The sequence below is a fragment of the Mandrillus leucophaeus genome, unplaced genomic scaffold, assembly GCF_000951045.1.
Source record: "Mandrillus leucophaeus isolate KB7577 unplaced genomic scaffold, Mleu.le_1.0 Scaffold1554, whole genome shotgun sequence".
In the NCBI taxonomy this organism is placed as follows: Eukaryota; Metazoa; Chordata; class Mammalia; order Primates; family Cercopithecidae; genus Mandrillus; species Mandrillus leucophaeus.
This window is the reverse complement of record NW_012101537.1, coordinates 36,999-56,470: the sequence shown is the minus strand read 5'-3', so window position 1 is coordinate 56,470 and position 19,472 is coordinate 36,999. Positions and strand designations below refer to the sequence as shown.

The window sequence follows — 19,472 nt, the reverse complement described above, 5'->3', positions numbered from 1 at the left end:
AAAAAAAAAAAAAAAAAAAGACCTGAAGGGAACTCTACAACAAATAGGAATTAGGAGACCAATAAGTCTTATGAGCCAAGTTCTTAAGAAAATATTAGCCAAGTGAATTCAGTGATATAAAAGATAGCTACTACATTATGCCCAAGTGGCGTTTATTCCAGAAATGCAAGGTTGTGTGAGCATTTGAGAATCCATTAGTGTGATTCACTACATGAACTGAAGGAAGGAGAACACACATGCAACCACCTGGATAGAGGCGTGAAATGTGATTTGACAGAATCCAGCACTTGGCTTTAATTTTTTAAAAACCTGCTTTCATACCTGTATTAAAAATATATTTCTTAAATGTGGGAAATGATAGCTACCCAGTTGCGCACATTAGTCTCATCATTGACATAGTTAAAGCTGTCTCCTTCACGTCTGGAGTAATAGAGGAGTTAGGCAATGATAATGGCAAGAAAAATATACCAAAGAGATAATAATTGCATCCATGTAAAATGGTCATTATTTACTCTTGACATAATCAGGTACTTAGAAAATAAAAGCAATAGACAAGTTCACAGATTTAATAAGTAAATTTAAATAACATTGCTGATTACAAAGTCAGTATACATTAAACCAATTACATTATTGATAGAGTTTAGATGTTTCTCCCCTCCAAATCTCATGTTAAAATGTAACCTCCATTGTTGGAGGTGAGGCCTGGTGAGAGGTATTTTGGTCGGGAGGCAGATCCTTCATCAATGGCTTGTTGCCATCCTAGCTGTAATTCGTGAGTTGTCGCTCAGTTCACACAAGATCTTGTTTAAAGGAGTCAGACTCTTCCCCACTTTCTCTGTGCTCCTGCTCTCACCATGTGATACCCGGGCTCCCCTTTCCTTCCCCCAGGTTTGTTAGCTTCCTGAGGCCCTCACCAGAAGCAGTTGCCAGCACCACACCTCCTATGGAGCCTGCAGAACCCTGAGTCAGTTAAACCTCTTTTCTTTATGAATTACCCAGCCTCAGGTATTTCTTTCTGGCAATGTAAGAATGGACTAACATAATTATGCTCTATCATAAACAAATAGAAAACAAAACCAAGAAAATAATGTTATCGATTTCCTCACCTCTTTGCTTTTTTCCTCTACTTTCTTCAACTTAAATTTGCTTTTTTATTATTAAGTTAAAAGTTTACACCTTTGATTTTTACATATTTATCCTTTTAAAATACAGGCATTTAAAACTAAATATTTTTCTCTAAGGACTGCCTTGGTTACATCTCAAAAGTTTTTAAAATTCATTTCAGTGTTATTTTATTTAAAATTATTTTCTAATTTCCTTCTGATTTTCTCTTTGACAAGCCACAGATTATTTAGAAATGTATTATTTTAATTCCAAAAATTTGGGCAGTTTTCTCAATCTTACTAATTTGTAATTTGGTAAGATTGTGTTTAGAGAACATACTCTTTATGATTTTATTCTTGTAAAAGTACTTGATACTAGTTTTATAGTCATAGTATTTGTTCTAGTTCATGGATTATCTTTGTGCAATGTAAATAAATAAATATTCTGTAGTTGTCCGATGTTGTCAATTTATGTCAATTACAAATGACAGCTAAGTCAAGATGGTTGAAAGTGTTGTTTCTATCTTGATTTCCTCCCTGATCTTTGTTTGTATGAAGCTACAGAGAGGTTTGTTTTCTTCTATCTACTTCCCTAGTTCCCACACCACCAGCATGAAGTCAGAAAAAGTTCTGGAAGGAGAATCAGCTGGCAGAGTAAAGTAGATATATATTATTCAAGGGGCCTCTATAGATTGTAATGCATCACACAAGCCCACAGGGCTATTTACAACTCAGCTGATTTGTCCTCACTCCCTCACAATCTCCCTTTCCCAGCCAGGCTCAATCTTCCACCCATGTTAAGATTCAGTAGATGAGCAAAGAATAAGAGTGGACACTAGTCCCTGCTCACCTAAGTGGAATTCATTCATCTCTGGAATTTGGAATTTTTATACTTTTTGATGCATGGCTGGTTAAAATTTTAAAAGTAAGATTATTTTCCAGTTTATCCATTTAGTTTAGTCTATGTATCTTTTTGCTCTTATAGTAACAGTGACAATTCTTGTAATTTTCCACCTCCTAACTGGCATTATGGTTTATGATTTTTTTCCACTCCATGTTGATAGTCCTACATAATTTACTTAAAGGCCTGAATTTACTTGAAGTCCTTTCTATGGGTATTCCACAGTTTATCTTTCTTCTATTTAAATGTAGAGAATGTTTCTTTTCTCCCCTGTTACTTTTTTTATATGTCATCATGGACATATGAGGAAGAATTTATGGAGACTGTAACAACCTAGAGCGGAAATACTGTATTATCCAAACTACTCACAGGGTTACACCAGTCTATGCTCACAGTGCCCCACACAGCACCAAATGTCATCCTGCAGTGTGCTGTCACTTCACATACTGCATAGATTTTAGGATGTACACAATTTTTATAATCGAGACAAATTAATCAGTTTTTTCTTTTTGAATTTGGAAATGTTTTTGTTATTCCAAATCGTGGCTCAACAAGAGACCAATTTTATGTCTCCTTGGGCTCATGTAGGAGTGTTTTTTAAGACAGATATTTAGAACGGGATTTTGCTGTTTTCATCAGCATGTAACAATTGTATTTTGAGTTTTAATAGGTATTACTACACTACCATAACTCAAGATCCTAATAATATGAGACAGCTTATTCCCTTAGAATCTTCTAAATCCCTGATTTTAAAACAAACTATTGTACTTGCCAATTTTGGAGTGGGAGAAATAGTTTATTACATTGCTGTTGGAATTTGGATTTTTCTGTTCATTGGTGAGTTTGAGCAAATATTTATATTTATCAACTATGAGAATATTCTCTTCTATAGTGAGTCTATATCCTTTGCCCAATTATTTATGGCATTTCCAAGAATTTATTTATTGATTAGTTAACAATTTTTCCTAAGAAAGTTAGTCATTGTCTGCCTTACGTGATCAAAATTTTTCCTCTGCGTCATATACTTCTTTTAATTTTGTTATTTTCTTCATGCAAAGAAACCAGTAATTTTCTTCAAATATTTTTTCATTTGTGTCTTCCGGATTTTGTCTTGCCTATGAAGCCTTACATTTTAAAAAAGAATTATTTTAACAGGTTTACTAAAGCATAATTTCCATACTACAAAATTTGCTCATTGTATATGTAAAATGTAATGATTTGAGTAAATTAATCGATTTGTGCAATTATCACAATAATCCAGTTTTAGAACATTTCTGCCATGTCCAAAATTTCCCTATTTATAGGAAGGTTCCACACCCAATGATCTGCTTTTTGTGTCTATAAATTTACCTTTTCTAGATATTTCAAGTAAATGAAATCATACAACATGTAATCTTTATGTCCAATTTCCTTCACTTAGTTAACATTATTGAAGTTCACAAGTTTTGCAGTATGTATCATCATTTTGTTTGTTTTCATTTCTTCTTGTCTTTTTTCATTTGTGTAAATTTAAGTACATAAGGTACAAGTGTAACTTTGTTACCTGCATCGATTGCATAGTGGTGAAGTCGGTGTCCCACAGTATCCATCACTCCAATCACACGCATTGTACCCACTAAGTAATGTCTCATCATCCAGAGTGCAAGGGTTGAAATTTGCCTTGTGAAAACTACCCTGATGTTCATGGTAGCTCCCCTGCCAGATAAGTTTACTTTTGTCCCCTTTTATTGTTGAATGATATTGCCTTGCCTGGATGTAGTAAAATTTTGTTTATTCATTTACTAGTTGAAAGATATTCGGATTTTCAGTTTTGGCCTACTGAGGCTAAGGCTGTTCTGAACCCTTGAACACAGATTTGTGAGGACATATGTTTTTATGTCTCTTAGGTAGATTCCAAAAAAAGAGACTGGTGGGTCATAGGGCAAACATACATTAAACTTTTTAAGAAATTGTCAAATTACCAGGTATTTGTAAAATCATACACTCCCACCAGCAACACATAAGGGTTTAGAAGGTCTGTTTGTCTTCAAACATAATTATGATGATGATGATAGTATCAGAAATAACATCTGTCATACTCACTACGGCAGCACATATACTAAAATTGGAACAATACAGAGAATATTAGCATGGCCCCTGCGCAAAGATGACACGCAAATTTGTGAAGCGTTCCATATTTTTTTTTATAAGAAAAAACCAAACAACCCCATCAAAAAGTGGGCAAAGGATATGAACAGACACTTCTCAAAAGAAGACATTTATGCAGCCAACAGACACATGAAAAAATGCTCATCATCACTAGCCATCAGAGAAATGCAAATCAAAACCACAATGAGATACCATCTCACACCAGTTAGAATGGCGATCATTAAAAAATCAGGCAACAACAGGTGCTGGAGAGGATGTGGAGAAAGAGGAATGCTTTTACACTGTTGGTGGGACTGTAAACTAGTTCAACCATTGTGGAAGACAGTGTGATGATTCCTCAAGGATCTAGAACTAGAAATACCATTTGACCCAGTCATCCCATTACTGGGTATATACCCAAAGGATTATAAATCATGCTGCTATAAGACACATGCACACGTATGTTTATTGCATCACTATTCACAATAGCAAAGACTTGGAATCAACCCAAATGTCCATCAGTGATAGACTGGATTAAGAAAATGTGGCACATATACACCATGGAATACTACGCAGCCATAAAAAAGGATGAGTTCATGTCCTTTGTAGGGACATGGATGCAGCTGGAAACCATCATTCTCAGCAAACTACTGCAAGAACAGAAAACCAAACACCGCATGTTCTCACTCATAGGTGGGAAATGAACAATGAGAACATTTGGACACAGGAAGGGGAACATCACACACCCGGGGCCTGTTGTGGGTTCGGCAGAAGGGGAAGGGATAGCATTAGGAGATATACTTAATGTAAATGACGAGTTAATGGGTGCAGCACACCAACATGGCACATGTATACATATGTAACAAACCTGCACGTTGTGCACATGTACCCTAGAACATAAAGTGTAATAATAAAAAAAGAAATAACATCTGTCTTGGTAATTTTATATTTTCTCTTTATGTTTCAAGTTTTATTTATTCAGGATCTATTTAGTGAAAGAAATGAGTTTGGAATACAACTTACCAAAAACTGAAATTAAATCTCAACTCTTTCTGTTTCTAATTCTAGACTCTGTTTTACTAGCATATTTAATAAAAAAGAACAGTAACAAATGCATTTGTAAAAGTAAATGTATAGTATGTTTTAACACCTTACAGAGCTAGTCATTCCTTATTCTACTTTTTTTCAATAATTTCCCTGGAAAATATATTTACCTCATAAAATAACATGTCAACATACTTAATTGAGTTCTAAAAACAATCTTGTTTGCTTGCTTTTTTGTTTTATTGTAATTGAGTTAATGACTGACATTTAATACATTCTATATGTGTGCGTGTATATATATGTGTATATATGTGTGTGTGTATACACATATATATATATAGAGAGAGAGAGATAGAGAGAGAGATCCAAAACCCTGAATTGAGGGTGGCTATCAGAAATCTATAAGCCTTCGTGTGGAAGTTAACTCAAATACTTACAACCTGATAGTACCACAATCTATCATTTCCCCACCCTGAAATCAATCTCTCCTACTCCATCCACCAGTTCTTTATTTTAAAAAATATATGATTTTGCTCCTTTTCTTCCCATGTGCATCAGGCTCACTCTGTAAAGGTTGAATCCTGGCTTGTCTGAGCCCATATGATCACATGGTTATTCCAACATGTGAGAAAATGGGTACTGAGAACACTCTGGAAACACTTTAGTTGCTCCTTATAAAGGCACACAGGAGAAAGGAGTATCCTTTTCTTTCCTTTGGGAGTTGTTGTGAAAGAATAACAAACCTAAAGCTGCTGCATGGGTCACCCTACCATCTCAGGAAAGCTGACGTGCTGTGTGTGACAGAGAGATGAGCTATGACGTTCCAGGATCGCTGGTGATGCCCCTAGCCTGCTGAGTTGAACAGTCCTGGAGATGCCCAGCCTTGGATCTATCGGCTATGTGAGATAATGGGTTAAAGAAAAATAAAGCCCACTAGATGTAATTTCCTGCTATTAGCAGCAGAACGCATCTTCAATGAAATATTCATTCCACACATTTTGGTTCTACTTTGTAATTCCACACCCCAAGTCTCATATAAAATGAGAAAATCATGTCCTCAACTTAGGAATCCTGAGGCCTATTTGTTGCAACTCTGTGATCAAACAGAACAGACATAATTATAAGCTTAATATACTGCTATAGGATTTATACTCTTACAGGATTTATATGTACTTGTACTGCTACGTTATGTACAAGTAACATACAACTAAAAATAAGATATGCATAGAAACAACTTTTGATTGAAAATAAAATAACAGTCGTCTCTGACAGTGGAGAAATTATGCTCAAATGATTATTACTTTGAAATAGACCTCTGAATTATGTACTTTTAGATTTGACATTTCATACTGACTCTCAGATAGAACATAATGGAGAACCCTCGGTCTTCTAAATCTGTGTTTCTCTGAAATCTGTACAAGTCCTTTGATGACACTATATTATTGAAGTCTCTGGAGTGAAACACTATACACTAATTTACAGTTATAAATGCAAAATATTGTAGACAGGGTGAAGAAAGAGTTCTGATTGCCTTGCTGACTGGTTTCTCATCTCATGTTGGCCGAGTTTGTTTCAGTTGTTACAGTCTGTTCTCAGTTTTTATGCATTGCTTTTTTAACCATTAGGTTTACTTTTTTAATTGACAAGTAAAAATTGTATAGTATATTTATGTTGTACAGCGTGAGGTTTTGATATATGCCTGTAGTGTGGAATGTCTAAATCATGCTATTTAACATATGCATTACCTCACATACTCATGACATACACATGAAAATCTTTATTCTACTGGGAAATAATCCTCCCTTTTTCTTTTCATTTTTTGTCTTTGGAGCCAAATGGAGCAGATGATATTTAACTCCATCTTTGAGAAACATTTAATAATGTAATGTGTTTGTGGTACAGGGTGAGTATACAGATGCACGGGAGGCCATAGGGTTTAGGTAAAGGGGAGCACAAAAGTTGAAGATGAGGCGCTGCCATCATTGCGGGGACTTCCGGCCAAGAGCAGGAGCTGAGGAAGCCACAAGGGAGGGCATTTTCTGCAGTTGCTGAACCGGTAGCAGCCAGGTCCTGAGAAAGCCCTCTCTTGTGGCAGAATAACAGCCAGGCGGGAAAGCTTTTCATCCTGCAAAGCTGGGCAGAAGGTTCTTCCTTGAATGTGGTCACCTGCACTTCAGCTCAGGAGTCCTGCAAAAGACAGAGGAGAGTGCTGTTTTCAACCTGCTTCTACCAACAGTTTCTTTTCCCGTCTTTCAAGGACTCAGATGAGAGCACTGCAGGAAGAAGAAAAATAAGCTCCTGAGTCTCCCACAGCCAACGGTCCTGCAGAGCAGAGGCCTTTTCTAAGTGGAGAGGAGTAGTTTTGGTGTATATTGCCTGATCAGAAATTTGGAACCAAAGTATTTCCTATTATTTCTGTCTCATGCCTTATCACCTCTAACATCATTCTAGTGTGTCCAGAGTTTGTTCCTCCAGTTGGGTTTGTGGTCTCACTGACTTCTAGAATGAAGCCAGGGACCTTCATGGTGAGTGTTACAGCTCTTAAAAGCCACACCGACTCAAAGAGTGAACAGCAGCAAGATTTATTGTGAAGAGCAAAAAAAAAAAAAAAACTTCCACACCTTCGAAGGAGACCTGAGCAGTCTGCCGCCGCTGGCTGGAGTGACCAGCTTTTATTCCCTTATTTGTCCCCGCCCATGTCCTGTTGATTGGTCCATTTTAAAGAGTGTTGATTGGTCCATTTTAAAAAGTGCTGATTGGTCCATTTTACAGAGTGTGGATTGGTCCATTTTACAGAGTAATGTTTGGTCCGTTTTACAAATATCTAGCTAGCCACAAAACACCGATTGGTGTGTTTTTACAGAGCATTGATTGGTGCATTTTAAAAACCTCTAGTAAGACAGAGTTCTCCAAGTCCCCACCCGACCCAGAAGTCCACCTGGCTTTACCTCTCATTCGGGAAACCGTATCTGTTTGTAAAAGAGGATTAAAAGGTATTACCTGTTGGCTGAAGTCCAGTGTGTCCTGGGAAAAAGAGGAAAAGATACACACTTAAAAGATATGGAAGCAAATCTGTCCTCCAACACAGATTTCTCTAACAACACAACCCACACCAACCAGGGCAGAGAGGAGCAGAAACAGACCATGTGACCCATGAAGTGTGACGTGTCTGTCACAGGATCCAGTGTAACTGCATTTACCTTAGTGGCTCTTCCTTAATTTGCTCCAGGATCTCAAACCAAAGGACCCCTACTTGTTAACCTTCCTCTTGTCTCTGCAGGCCACAAGCTATTATGCCTTGACATAGTAACCATGCACTGATGATTTCTGGATTAACAGGACATTGGACTCGTTTGGGGAAAGAAAAGCTTTGTTCAGGGCCACTCATATACTGAGAACTAACCTCAGCAAAGCCATAGCTCCTCCTCCAGAAAAGCCTATGGAGAGAGCCAGCTCCCAAAGGCTCCTCACCTTTCTGATTCCTGAAGTAGATGAACAGCCCGGCCCCAAGGAAGAGCAGGCCCAGCACAAAGCCCCCGACTCCACTCAGCATCTTGCTCTGTGCAGATTCAGACCGTGCTCCTGAGAGAGGAAGCCAGCTTTAGTGATGTTTATTCCAAACTGAATCTCTTTAATTGAGACTCTAAGATTCAGAGCTTTGAAAATGGGGAAGAAGGCTGCCCTGTAAGAACTAAAATAACCAGTCATTTCTGGAGAAAAACAAAGAATTGTAAATCACACTGAACAGTTACAAGGTTCAGACATCAAACTCATCCAAATATTACAGCCTTGATGTAAGGCACGAGTTCAACATCTGATCCACAGAAATCCTGAGACTCAATGAGGCTAAGTAGTTTGTCTAGAGTGACAGAGCTAATAAAAGGCAGAGCTGAGATTGGACTCCCCTCATGTCAGGAAGGCCCCTACACTTCTCCTCTTCCCAGATCACAATAAATAACTCAGAACAACAGCATCAGAAACTCAGTCTCAGACCCAGAGACAGGGCCTGGAGCCTGGGGAGAGCGGGTGACCCTGACCTGTGATATCATGGGGAGTTTCTAAACAGGGACAGCCTCTCCTGCCTCGCAGGCATGACTGATTCCGCAGGGGGTACAGGTGTTTCTAGAAACGATTACAGGGCTATCCCCAGTGACCTATGCTGATGGAGATGAGAACATGGAGCAAATGAAAATAGGATGTGGGAGAGAAGAAACCTGACAGTCAGGGATTAGCACAGTCCCCTTCTTGGTGGGTGAGAAATGTATGAAGTCAGAAAGCTGCTCACTCCATTCCACTGTGAGAGGGCTGGTCACGCTTGGGTGCTCCACTTGGCAGGTGTAAACCTCTCCACTCTGAGGAACTGTTTCCAGCATCACCAGGGTCTGGAAGGTCCAGTCTCCATTCTGGATCAGGCCTGTGGACACCACCCCAGCCTTCTCTTCCTGGCCGTTCCGGAACCACCTGACTTCAATGCTGCCTGGATAGAAACCACTCACAGAGCAGACCAGGAGATTGTGGTGCTGCAGGGGCTGGGTCTTTGCAGGATACACAGTCACCTTAGGTTGGACTAGGAGAAAAAATGGTAGAGGGAATGAGTCAGGAAGACAGAGTAAGTCTCCTTGTTTGGCTGTTTTTCTGCTTCTCTGCAAACCCAGGCTCTGATCTTGACCAGCCCTCAGCACAGCTGGCCATGTGGCCTCACAGTGTCATCAGCGTGGAATTTAATCTTGATAGTTAGCACCCATTAGATTTGAGAGAGTTGTGAAAAACTATGTTTGTTTCTTCATAGCTTGAAATTGGGATGCATTGTCAAAGTGTTTATAAATCTTCGAAAGTACAGAGTGTAGTAATTAATACTGATATCTGAACCAGGTTGCCTGGTTCAAATCCAAGGTCTGCCTTTTACTGGTTGATCCTGGCAGAGTTTTTTGATTCTTCTGTGCTCAACTTTGTCACCTACAATGAAGGATAATTATACTAATTTACCTCTTGGAGTTATATGAGGATTAATGCACATAAAATATATAAAACGATGACTGAAGATAGCCTTCAATTTATGAGGTCAGAAGCTTCTCACTCCATTCCACTGTGAGAGGACTCATCACCCATGGGTGCTCCACTTGGCACCTATTTTTCATTCTTGTACACCGTGATAGAAAAATACGATTTAAAGCAATGTGGATAGGTAAAGGGACAGAGTTGGGTACACGAGGAAACCGAGTATGAAGTTTTAGGAATACTACCGCCATACTGACACCTTAGAACACCACAGAAATGGTTCTGCCCCTGGGAAGGTGGGACAGACAAAAATGATTCTCCAAATTTTTACATTCCTAGAAAAGCATGAGTCCTAAAGCAGAGAGAAGGATTAAGGAACATCATTTTGATTTTGAAAGTTCTTAGATTTATATTTAGCTGATCAATGAATCTCCCGTGTAAAACAAGCATTATTATTTTCAGGCCTATCATTGTAAAATGATTTTTCTTTCCCAGAATGACATTTGGAATAAGGCAGGGTCTGAGACTCATTACTTGGGGTGCTTATGCCCAGGAAAATCCCTGACACTAGCAGACTCTCAATACGTACAACTATTTTTTTTTTAGAAGTAAGGAGAAACCGAGAGACAACAATACCATAAAATGGTAGATTTAAGATGGGTTATAAATCATTAATAAAAATTTTGCAATGTATTTTATTAAATAAAAATGTTCACATTCTTAACATGGAAAAGAATTTTCAAAATCAACATACAAACCATAAACTGGAGCAAATGCTGAATCAAATATCAATAAAGTGTTCATAATCTTATAGTACAAAGAACCCACAAAATCACTGAGAAAAATACTAAGCCTTGAGATATTAGACAGTAGATCATTGTCCGTTCCCTACCAAATACAATAGGGAATTCTTAGAGCGGTAAGTATAATTGGTCAATAAATAGGTCAAAATAATTCAAAAGAACTACAAATGAAAAAATATAAATTAAAAATTAACCAGAAACATACATTTTCAACTTTTGGAGAATGTCATAATAAAGATCAACAAAGGAGAAAGTGAGGTGAGTTGTGTCACAACTATTACATATGAAAGAATAACATGTAACTACTAGAAAACTATTAGCATTATAACAAAATAGTAACTGTGTGAAAATTTTAATTCAAAAAGTTAGTTTCACAGTCATTTCTACTATGTAAAAACATACACACTAAAAACAAAAACAAAAAACTAGGAAGAAATTTAGACCTAAAGAAGCTTCAGAGGTGCCTCAGAGGTCTCCTCAATTCCCCTAGAAATTAACCTAATGCTTTTACGAACAAACAGCACACACTTTTATTTCAGAGATTACATGAAGGGTGTGTGCCAGGGACAGTCTGGAACTGGCCTCCTCACATTATCCCAAACCTTCCAGACCCCTCAGCTCTCCTCCCCTAAACCTTCACCCCAACCACATACTCCTTACATTTCCCTTCCCTGCATCTCTAAGGACCCAAGACAATCAAGGTCTCCTCTCTCTCCAGCCCCCTGCACCCACCTACCAAGTCATCTCCCCACAGAGGCCTCCAAGGATAAGAAGCAGCCCCCTCCTGCCTCCCTTCCCACAACAGCCACACAGACAAATCCACACTCTACACACACCTGTGCCCTCAGAACTGCTTGCTCGGGATTGAGAGGATTCTAAATGCTCACAGATGGCGCGCTCGCTCTCTCTCTCTCTCTCTCTCTCTCTCTCACACACACACGCACACACAGATTCCCAGCTCACAGGGACCCAGGACCCGCCCCCGCCGCGCTCACCTCGCCGCTGCACTGTGAAGCTCTCCACACCCCCGTAGTTGTGTCTGCAGAAGGTGTCCACCGCAGCCCGCTCCCGCTCCAGGATGTCCTTCTGGCTGTTCCAGTACACGGCGTCAGGCCGCCCCAGCTCCGTCACCGCCCGGAACTCCCCCAGGTCGCTGTCGAAGCGCACGAACTCCTCCTGGTTATAGAAGTATCTCTGCAGGAACCGCACCTGCTCCGTCCCGTCGAAGAAGTGACACTCAGACTTAGCCTGCTCCAAGAAACGTGCTGTGGGGACACGAAGGATCCGGTCACACGGGCGGCCTCCTGAGAAGACACTGACAGCGACGCCGCCATCCGGGGCTCCCTGGGCGGGGCGCGGGCACTGGGCACCTTAACCGGCCCCATCCGCACTGCCCACCACCAGCAGCCCAGGGGCTCATCCTCCATCTTCCTGAGGCGAACGGGGGCCTGGGAGACCAGGCGGGAAAACCCCTTCTGATCCCCAGTCTTTTGGAAACCCCTCCCTGCCTCCAGCCTGTTCTGGAGAACTCAATGCAGGAGCTGGAGGAGGATCCGCCCAGCATCGCAGCCCGCGCCGTCTACTCCTGGGAGCCTCCACCCCAAAGACACTCTGATCCTTCTCTCATCCCACAGGCTTTACTGGTTCCTTCAACAGCACCCACCGCGATCACCCTGTGAACACTTCCTTAGTGATGACCTTGTGCCTGGCCTGCGCTGCCTCTAGGAATCCAAATAAGGGAAAACAGACCTCTCCACTCTGCTGGGGAGCTTAAAGAGCAGTGAAAGTCATGGACAAAAACCAAACACACAAGAGCTTAGACAGGAATGAGAAATGTCAGAAGTGGGGAGTTCTAGAGCAGAGAATAATAGGATGATCTCAATTACATTAGGGTGCCCGACAAGGACCCTCTGAAGAATGACAGTTCAGATGGGACTTGACAGGTTAAGCCGGTGTGAGCGAGGGGGCAGAGTGGAGCCTGTGTGTGCGTTTGGACAAAACGGTGGAGACACATTTCAGGTTTAGGAAATCCCATGTACAAAAACTTGAATTGATGAACTTCTTCAAGAAACTAGAACAACGCTCACTAAAGCAGAGAGGCTGAGGGAAAGAAGGGTAACAGATTAGACAGGAGAAATCTCAAGAAGCCAGGTATTTAAAAGCCTCCTGGGTGGTGGTAGGATTTTGGATTTATACTAAAGACAATGGGAAAGCATCAAAGAGTTTTAAGGAGAATAAAACCATGATCCCGGTAAATGTCTACAAATCTTCCTTTGCATTTCTAAATCCACAAAGCTCAGAAATTCAGTTAAAAAAACTTGTCTCCGCAACTCATTTAGCAAATCTCATCTGATGAGGGTAAGTGGTCAAAGATGTCTCAGAGCTCTTATTGGTTACAAGTGCTTCTGTAGTTTCAATACATATAAACATACGTACATATATGTGTGAAAATATACACATATATAAAACACTGTATATATTTTTGATGCTTTTGTCTTTATGTCTGAAGTGTGAAAATGACAAAAATAACTTTAAAATAATCCCGTGGGTAAAAGTGAAATGAATAAGTAGAAACATTTTACATTGTGAATAATATTAAATGTAGAATCACTACAGAAATCTGAGGCATGTTAGTGAGAAATAACTTTAGCAGCATCACTATTTATGACTTACAAAGGCAAGTTGTTGAAAGTTAATAGAGATAGTGATGACCAACAACTCATGAAAATGTTGAAAAATATTGCATAAGGCAAAAACTAAATACTAAACTATTGAGCTTGCATTGACTAAATGGATTCAAGAAGAAAGTGGTTGAATTTATGCAACTGTTTAATTTTTTATAATGAAACAAGCAAAAATAAACCATCAGAAACTGAACTGTGTGTTGACTGTAAAACAGATGCGAGTCTAGAATTTTCAGAAAGAGCACAGTGTGAACCAGTGCTCTCAGCCTCAGCACTATTGACATTTTGGACCAGATAATTCTTTGTTGATGGCAGAGGCTGTTCTGAACACTGTAGGTTCTCTAGCAGTGTCCCTGGCTTCCACTCATTAAATATCAGAAGAAACCCCTGTTGTGACAACCAAAAATTGTTCCAAACATTGCCACCCCCAAGGATGGTGGGAGGGAAGGGAGGGGTGGTTAACTATCCCTGGGTAAGAACCACAAGTGTGAACCATCTGAAAAAATCTGTGTTCAACAAGGTACTATTAGTTATGGAGCAGCTGAGAATTGCATTGAAAAACATTTGTTGACAATCTGGGTCCTACCTAAAAAGAATATTTTGTAGAATTCTGGTCCCAATACAGTGCTATCTTTCCAGAAAATGAACTTGATGAGAACCAAGATTTAATGATTTCCTTGCCTTACCAAGCAGTCACTAATCATATCATTTATCATTCATATCATATTTTTTCTTAATTTCTCTACCACTGGTCCACTAATTATCTGTAGTAATGAATCACAACCACAGCTATTTTATTCCCACTTAATGTCCCAACTAACTCATGTCTTTCAGTCTCCCACTCCCAACAATACTAGCAGGCATCAAATTACCAGCCTTGGCCAGAGGCAGAACTCTCGGCTTTGTAGTCAAGTCCCTTCAGAAAGGGCAAAACCAAGAAAATGACATTCTTATACAGACAGTTTCAAAAAATGAGCAGGTCCCCAGACTGTGAGCAAGACCTGCGGAAATCTCCCTTTGCCCTTTAGAAACGATGGCAGAGAGGTGTGGAGCCTGTTTCAAACAATGCCTATCTTTTTATCCCTAAATGGTCTAAGCACTTTCTTTATAGAGAGAAAGCTAAAAAATAAACGTGTGGAGTTGCTGTCCCCGTGGCTTGTATGGTTAGCACTGTAATCCACGTCCATGTGTCCCACTTAGGGTTGACAGATTTGGCAAATAAAACCAGAGGATGCCCACTTAAATTTGGATTTCCAATAAATTATGGTTGTGTATTTGAAATTCAGATTTAACTAGGAGCCTGTATTTTATTTGGTAACTCTAGCCCACCTTGCTAGTCAAACCTCAGAAGAAGGAGTGATTTAATACTTCCTTGTGGTCTTCAACACATGACCTCGTCCTCACTTCTACTCACTTTTCAAATGGTCCAATCCAGTTTCCTCCCTGGATTCTCCATTGACTGCAAATATCAACTCCACCAAACCAAGCACTTGCTTCTCTGTCACATTCTCACTTCCCCCTCCTCTTAGCGGTACTCACCACAATTGACCTCTCCCTTCTCCTTGAACAAAAATCTATTTTCCTTGACTTACACGCATTATGTTCTCTTGATTTTTCTCCAACATCCCTGGACTCTTTCAGCCCCCTTTGCTGGCCTGTGCCCTCTTCTTTTTTCTCCCCACAATCCATCTCCCTGTGTAACCTCTTCTAATCCCTGGGATTTAATGCAGTACACGTATTGATGGAGCCAAGATAAATATCTGAAGCCCTAGCCTACCATGAGTCTCTTAAATGCCATTGACCTTCTGATTGCTCCAATAAATGTCAATCAATCATCTCAAATTTAAACAAAACTTTTATTTCCAACCACCCATATCAAATCATTTCCTCCCATAATTTTTCTTATCTCAATAAACAACACTACCACCCACTTATTTGTGAAAACAAAATCCTTAGGAATAAACTTGGTTGTTCCACCCCCTTTACAGTAATTTATTAACAAGCTAAGCAAAAATACATGCCAAGTCTGTCCACTTTATCGTTTTAACCGTCTTTATCAGTAACGCACTCCATGAAGACACAAGCCTGTTTTCCCTGGAGAATTCCCTGCTGTGCTCCTAAATAGTCTTCCTAACCACTTGTGAACCCCAACAATCCAATCCCCACAGAGTCGCTAGAATTAGTTTTAAAAATTGAATATAGGCCGAGCAGAGTGCCTCATGCCTGTAATCCCAGGACTTTGGGAGGCCAAGGCCGGTGAATCACGAGGTCAGGAGATGGAGACCATCCTGGCTAACACGGTGAAATCCCATCCCTACTAAAAATACAAAAAATTACCTAGGTGTGGTGGCCTGCACCTGTGGTCCCAGTTACTTGGGAGGCTAATGTCAGAGAATCACTTGAACCCAGGAGGTAGAGGTTGCAGTAAGCCGAGATTGTGCCACTGCAATCTAGCCTGGGCAACAGAGCGAGACTCCATCACAAACAAACAAACAAACAAACAAAAGTTAATATAAATTAACTCTCCCTGTAACCATACAGTAACTTATCTATTTAAATAAAATTCAGTCCGGGCATGGTGGCTCACGCCTGTAATCCCAGCACTTTGGGAGGTCAAGGCAGACAGATTATCTGAGGTCAGGAGTTCAACACCAACCTGGTCAACATGGTGATACCCCATCTCTACTAAAAATACAAAAAATAGCCAGGTATGGTGGTGGGTGCCTGTAATCCCAGCTACTTGGGAAGCTGAGGCAGGAGAATCACTTTAGCCCGGGAGGCAGAGGTTGCAGTGAGCCAAGACTGCACCATTGTACTCCAACCTGGACAACAAGAACGAAACGCCATCTCAAAAAATAAATAAATAAATAAATAAAAATAAATAAATAAATAAATATAAAATAAAACTCAATTTTTTTACCGTGGACATCAGAGCCTAATATAATGAGGCTCCTGGCTTCCTCTCTGTGTCCTAACTCATCTTCTGCCCCTCCATTTTCTTGCTTTCTATACATCAGCCCCTCTAACCTTCTTTCTCTCCCTCCATATAATTTCCTACACCTGGGCTTTCCCCGGATTCGGTCTCCCTAGAACTTTCGTCCATTAGATCTTCACAACTGTCTTCTTATTTTGTTGTCTCAGCTGAGTGTCACTTTCTCATGTAGAGCTCCCTAAACATATGAACTAAAGTAGGTGAATCCATTTCTCTCTTTCCACAAACCTGATGTCTTTTCTTCAGTGCACTGTGACTCTCTAACATCTTCTTCTTTGTTAAATGCTTATTGGGTTAGTGTCCATCTCCTCTACGCTTGTGTAACTTCTGTGAGAGTAGGGACCCTCTCTATCTTAATCAAGCAGAATGATTTGAACCTAGAATGGAGCCCAGTACACAGTAGCTGCTGAGAAAAAGAAGCGTGGTTTACATGAATAAACCAGGGTATGGGAACTGATCACCATGGGCATCCTGGAAAGCAAGAAGGGGCTCAAGCTCCAGTACTCTTTCATTTTGATGTCACACTAGACCCCTTCTCCTCCCGGTGAGAAATACAGGCAAACTTCTTCTTTCCCCTTCTTCTAGTTGGAAGAAGAATTCACAGTTAAAGAAACAGTGATTTAAGAAAAAAGAAATTTTTTAATTAAGAGTCATCTCTTTTTGCCTGGGCACAGTGGCTGACATCTATAATCCTAGCATGTTGGGAGGCCAAGGCAGGAGGAATGCTTGAGTCCAGCAGTTTAAGACCAACCTGGGCAACATGGCAAAACCTCATCTCTACCAAAATTACAAAAATTAGCTGGGCATGGTTGCCTGCCTGTATTCCCAGCTACTCTGGAGCCTGAGGAGGGAGGATTGCTTGAGTGTGGGAGGCAGAGGTTGCAGTGAGCCTCGATCGCATCACTGAGCTTCAGCCTGGGTGACAGAGCCAGGCCCTATCTCAAAAAGAAAAAAGTTATCTCTTTCAATGGATCTCATAGTGTTACAGATCTGTGCAAGCTTTAGAGATTTCTGGAAATGATGACAACATAAATGGGCAAAAATAGAGAGAAACTGGAGGAAGAGGTAAGTACACACGGCTAATTAAGAAAAGCTGAGGGCATGGTGGGTGAACCTATGAAATTTAGTACAAGACCCCAGTAAGACAATGAGTTCCCAGGACTTTGCTCATTGACTTTCAGCCCTATGAGATGTGGACAATGTCCGCATTGTCTCGGTAACTCCACTCAGAGTATATAGTTTGAACCTTAGGAAATTTCTCACATTTCATTATTTTTGACTTACAAAAATAGAATTTCATATAATTTATACTACATTAGTTAAATCTCTTCTGTCATGTCTAGTTAGAGTATGTCGGAGATGTAGGAGAAACAAGCATAGAAAGGTTAAAAAAGATTCATAATAAACACTAACCTGGGCCAGTTTTTCAGAGGATGCCTTAAGTTCTTTAGGCACCAAAGAATACCCATAAATGCTCTGTATCTGTAAGGTGACTCCAAGTACTAAAAGATCTCAGCTTCAGTTCCAGGGATTTTTCCCCATCAGAAAGAAAGAGCACTAAGTATAACTTCTGTCAGAGAAGCTACATACACTACAGGAATATAGGCTTTATAAACATTGGAGTTCAGAAAAAAAAAAAGAAAGGAGATAATGAAGAGGCCACTGGGTCCATCCTCACATATGAAGAAGAGGGGCCAACACCACAGGTCCTGTGGAGGACATAACCCAGGATCGTGTAGGAGAGTTCCTTTGAATTCCCTTGACTCCCACAAAATTTTCAGTAAGAACCTCATTTTGTCTGACATAAGTCAACATAATAAAGGGAAGTGCCATATGGGGAATTTATTGTAGCATCTTTATTTCTAAATCCTCTAAGGACCCTGAGGAAATGTGATGCAAAGGTTTTATTGGTGGAGATTTGAGAAGAAATGACCTGTACAGAGGCCCCTTACACAGTCTCATGGAGAGGGCAAGTAGCCAAGTTCCTTTTGTGGTGGAAATAATTTGGGATCCCATGATAAAGATGGGCAATCTCTGAAGAAAACGTCACAATTTCTTAAGGGACACGGCCTGGGCACATTGTTAACAAAACTCCCTATTTTCCCCACCCTATAGTAGCTCAGCACCCACAATGTGCACTTACGTTGGGTGTCCCCAGTCAAAGCCAGTGGGGAGCTCAGCACCATCAGTGTCACTGTGAGAGCTGCCATGCAGGAGCCTCCAGGGAGCTTCAGACACACCATGCTGGAGACCAGGACAGGACCAGGGTCCAGAGGAGCAGGCAAGTCTCACTCAGGGAGAACTATGATCCCCCCTCCTCCCACATTCCAAATTATAGGGAAGAACTTACTGATTTCCTTGCTCCTGGATTGGGTAAGCTCGTGTGGGAGAACCAATCAGCATCTGAGTTCAATAGCATCATCAGTCGCTGGTCAGAGATGCTGTACGAAGGTCCCCTTCTGAAACAGAATTTCCTTCTTTAAAGGATTGTTTTAATTTAGTACCTGAAAGATTTGAAGCAGTTGCGTGTAAAACACTTTAATTGAGGCGCTATTTTTAGCCAGCTCTGTGCTGGTCAGTGATGTATTCACAAGTTGGAGCCTTGTAAGAGCATTCATTTCCCACTTGACAACAGAAGTATTTGCAGGAGTGAGTGTGTGACTGTGTTTAGGAATAAAGAAGATAGAGGGAACATGGTTGCAAATCAGGAGACCTTTCATCTGGTCCTTATTGCACCATATCTTAATGTTGTAGATTTGAGAAAATTACTTCATGTCTCACAGTTGAAATGAAGGCACTGCGATCTTTCAGGTCTTTCAA

General features: G+C 40.4%; 1 protein-coding gene across 2 annotated transcripts; it reads right to left on the bottom strand.

The window, feature by feature from the left end:
• Positions 1–5,667: 5,667 nt before the first annotated feature.
• LOC105536146 (HLA class II histocompatibility antigen, DRB1-15 beta chain) lies at positions 5,668–18,997 on the bottom strand. 2 transcript variants are annotated; one of them, XM_011975421.1, is made up of 6 exons: positions 18,796–18,997; positions 11,972–12,241; positions 9,461–9,742; positions 8,647–8,757; positions 8,176–8,199; positions 5,668–7,362 (listed from the first exon to the last, which is right to left on the bottom strand). In XM_011975421.1, exons 1-6 carry the CDS (start codon positions 18,893–18,895, stop codon positions 7,349–7,351), a joined length of 801 nt encoding a protein of 266 aa, XP_011830811.1. In that variant the 5' UTR covers positions 18,896–18,997; the 3' UTR covers positions 5,668–7,348. The 2 variants fall into 2 exon arrangements, with proteins under 2 accessions (XP_011830811.1, XP_011830810.1); XM_011975420.1 differs by having other exon boundaries at positions 11,972–12,280; positions 18,796–18,948.
• Positions 18,998–19,472: the final 475 nt, after the last annotated feature.

Bases quoted from the DNA above. Each gene is read 5' to 3' on its own strand.
- LOC105536146 (XM_011975420.1), bottom strand. From the start codon at position 18,895: ATGGTGTGTCTGAAGCTCCCTGGAGGCTCCTGCATGGCAGCTCTCACA. The intron at 12,281-18,795 runs GTAAGTGCACAT...GTGTCTTCTCAG, and splicing joins TTTGACTGGGGACACCCAAC to GAGGCCGCCCGTGTGACCGG. The intron at 8,200-8,646 runs GTGAGGAGCCTT...TCTTTTTCCCAG, and splicing joins CTACTTCAGGAATCAGAAAG to GACACACTGGACTTCAGCCA.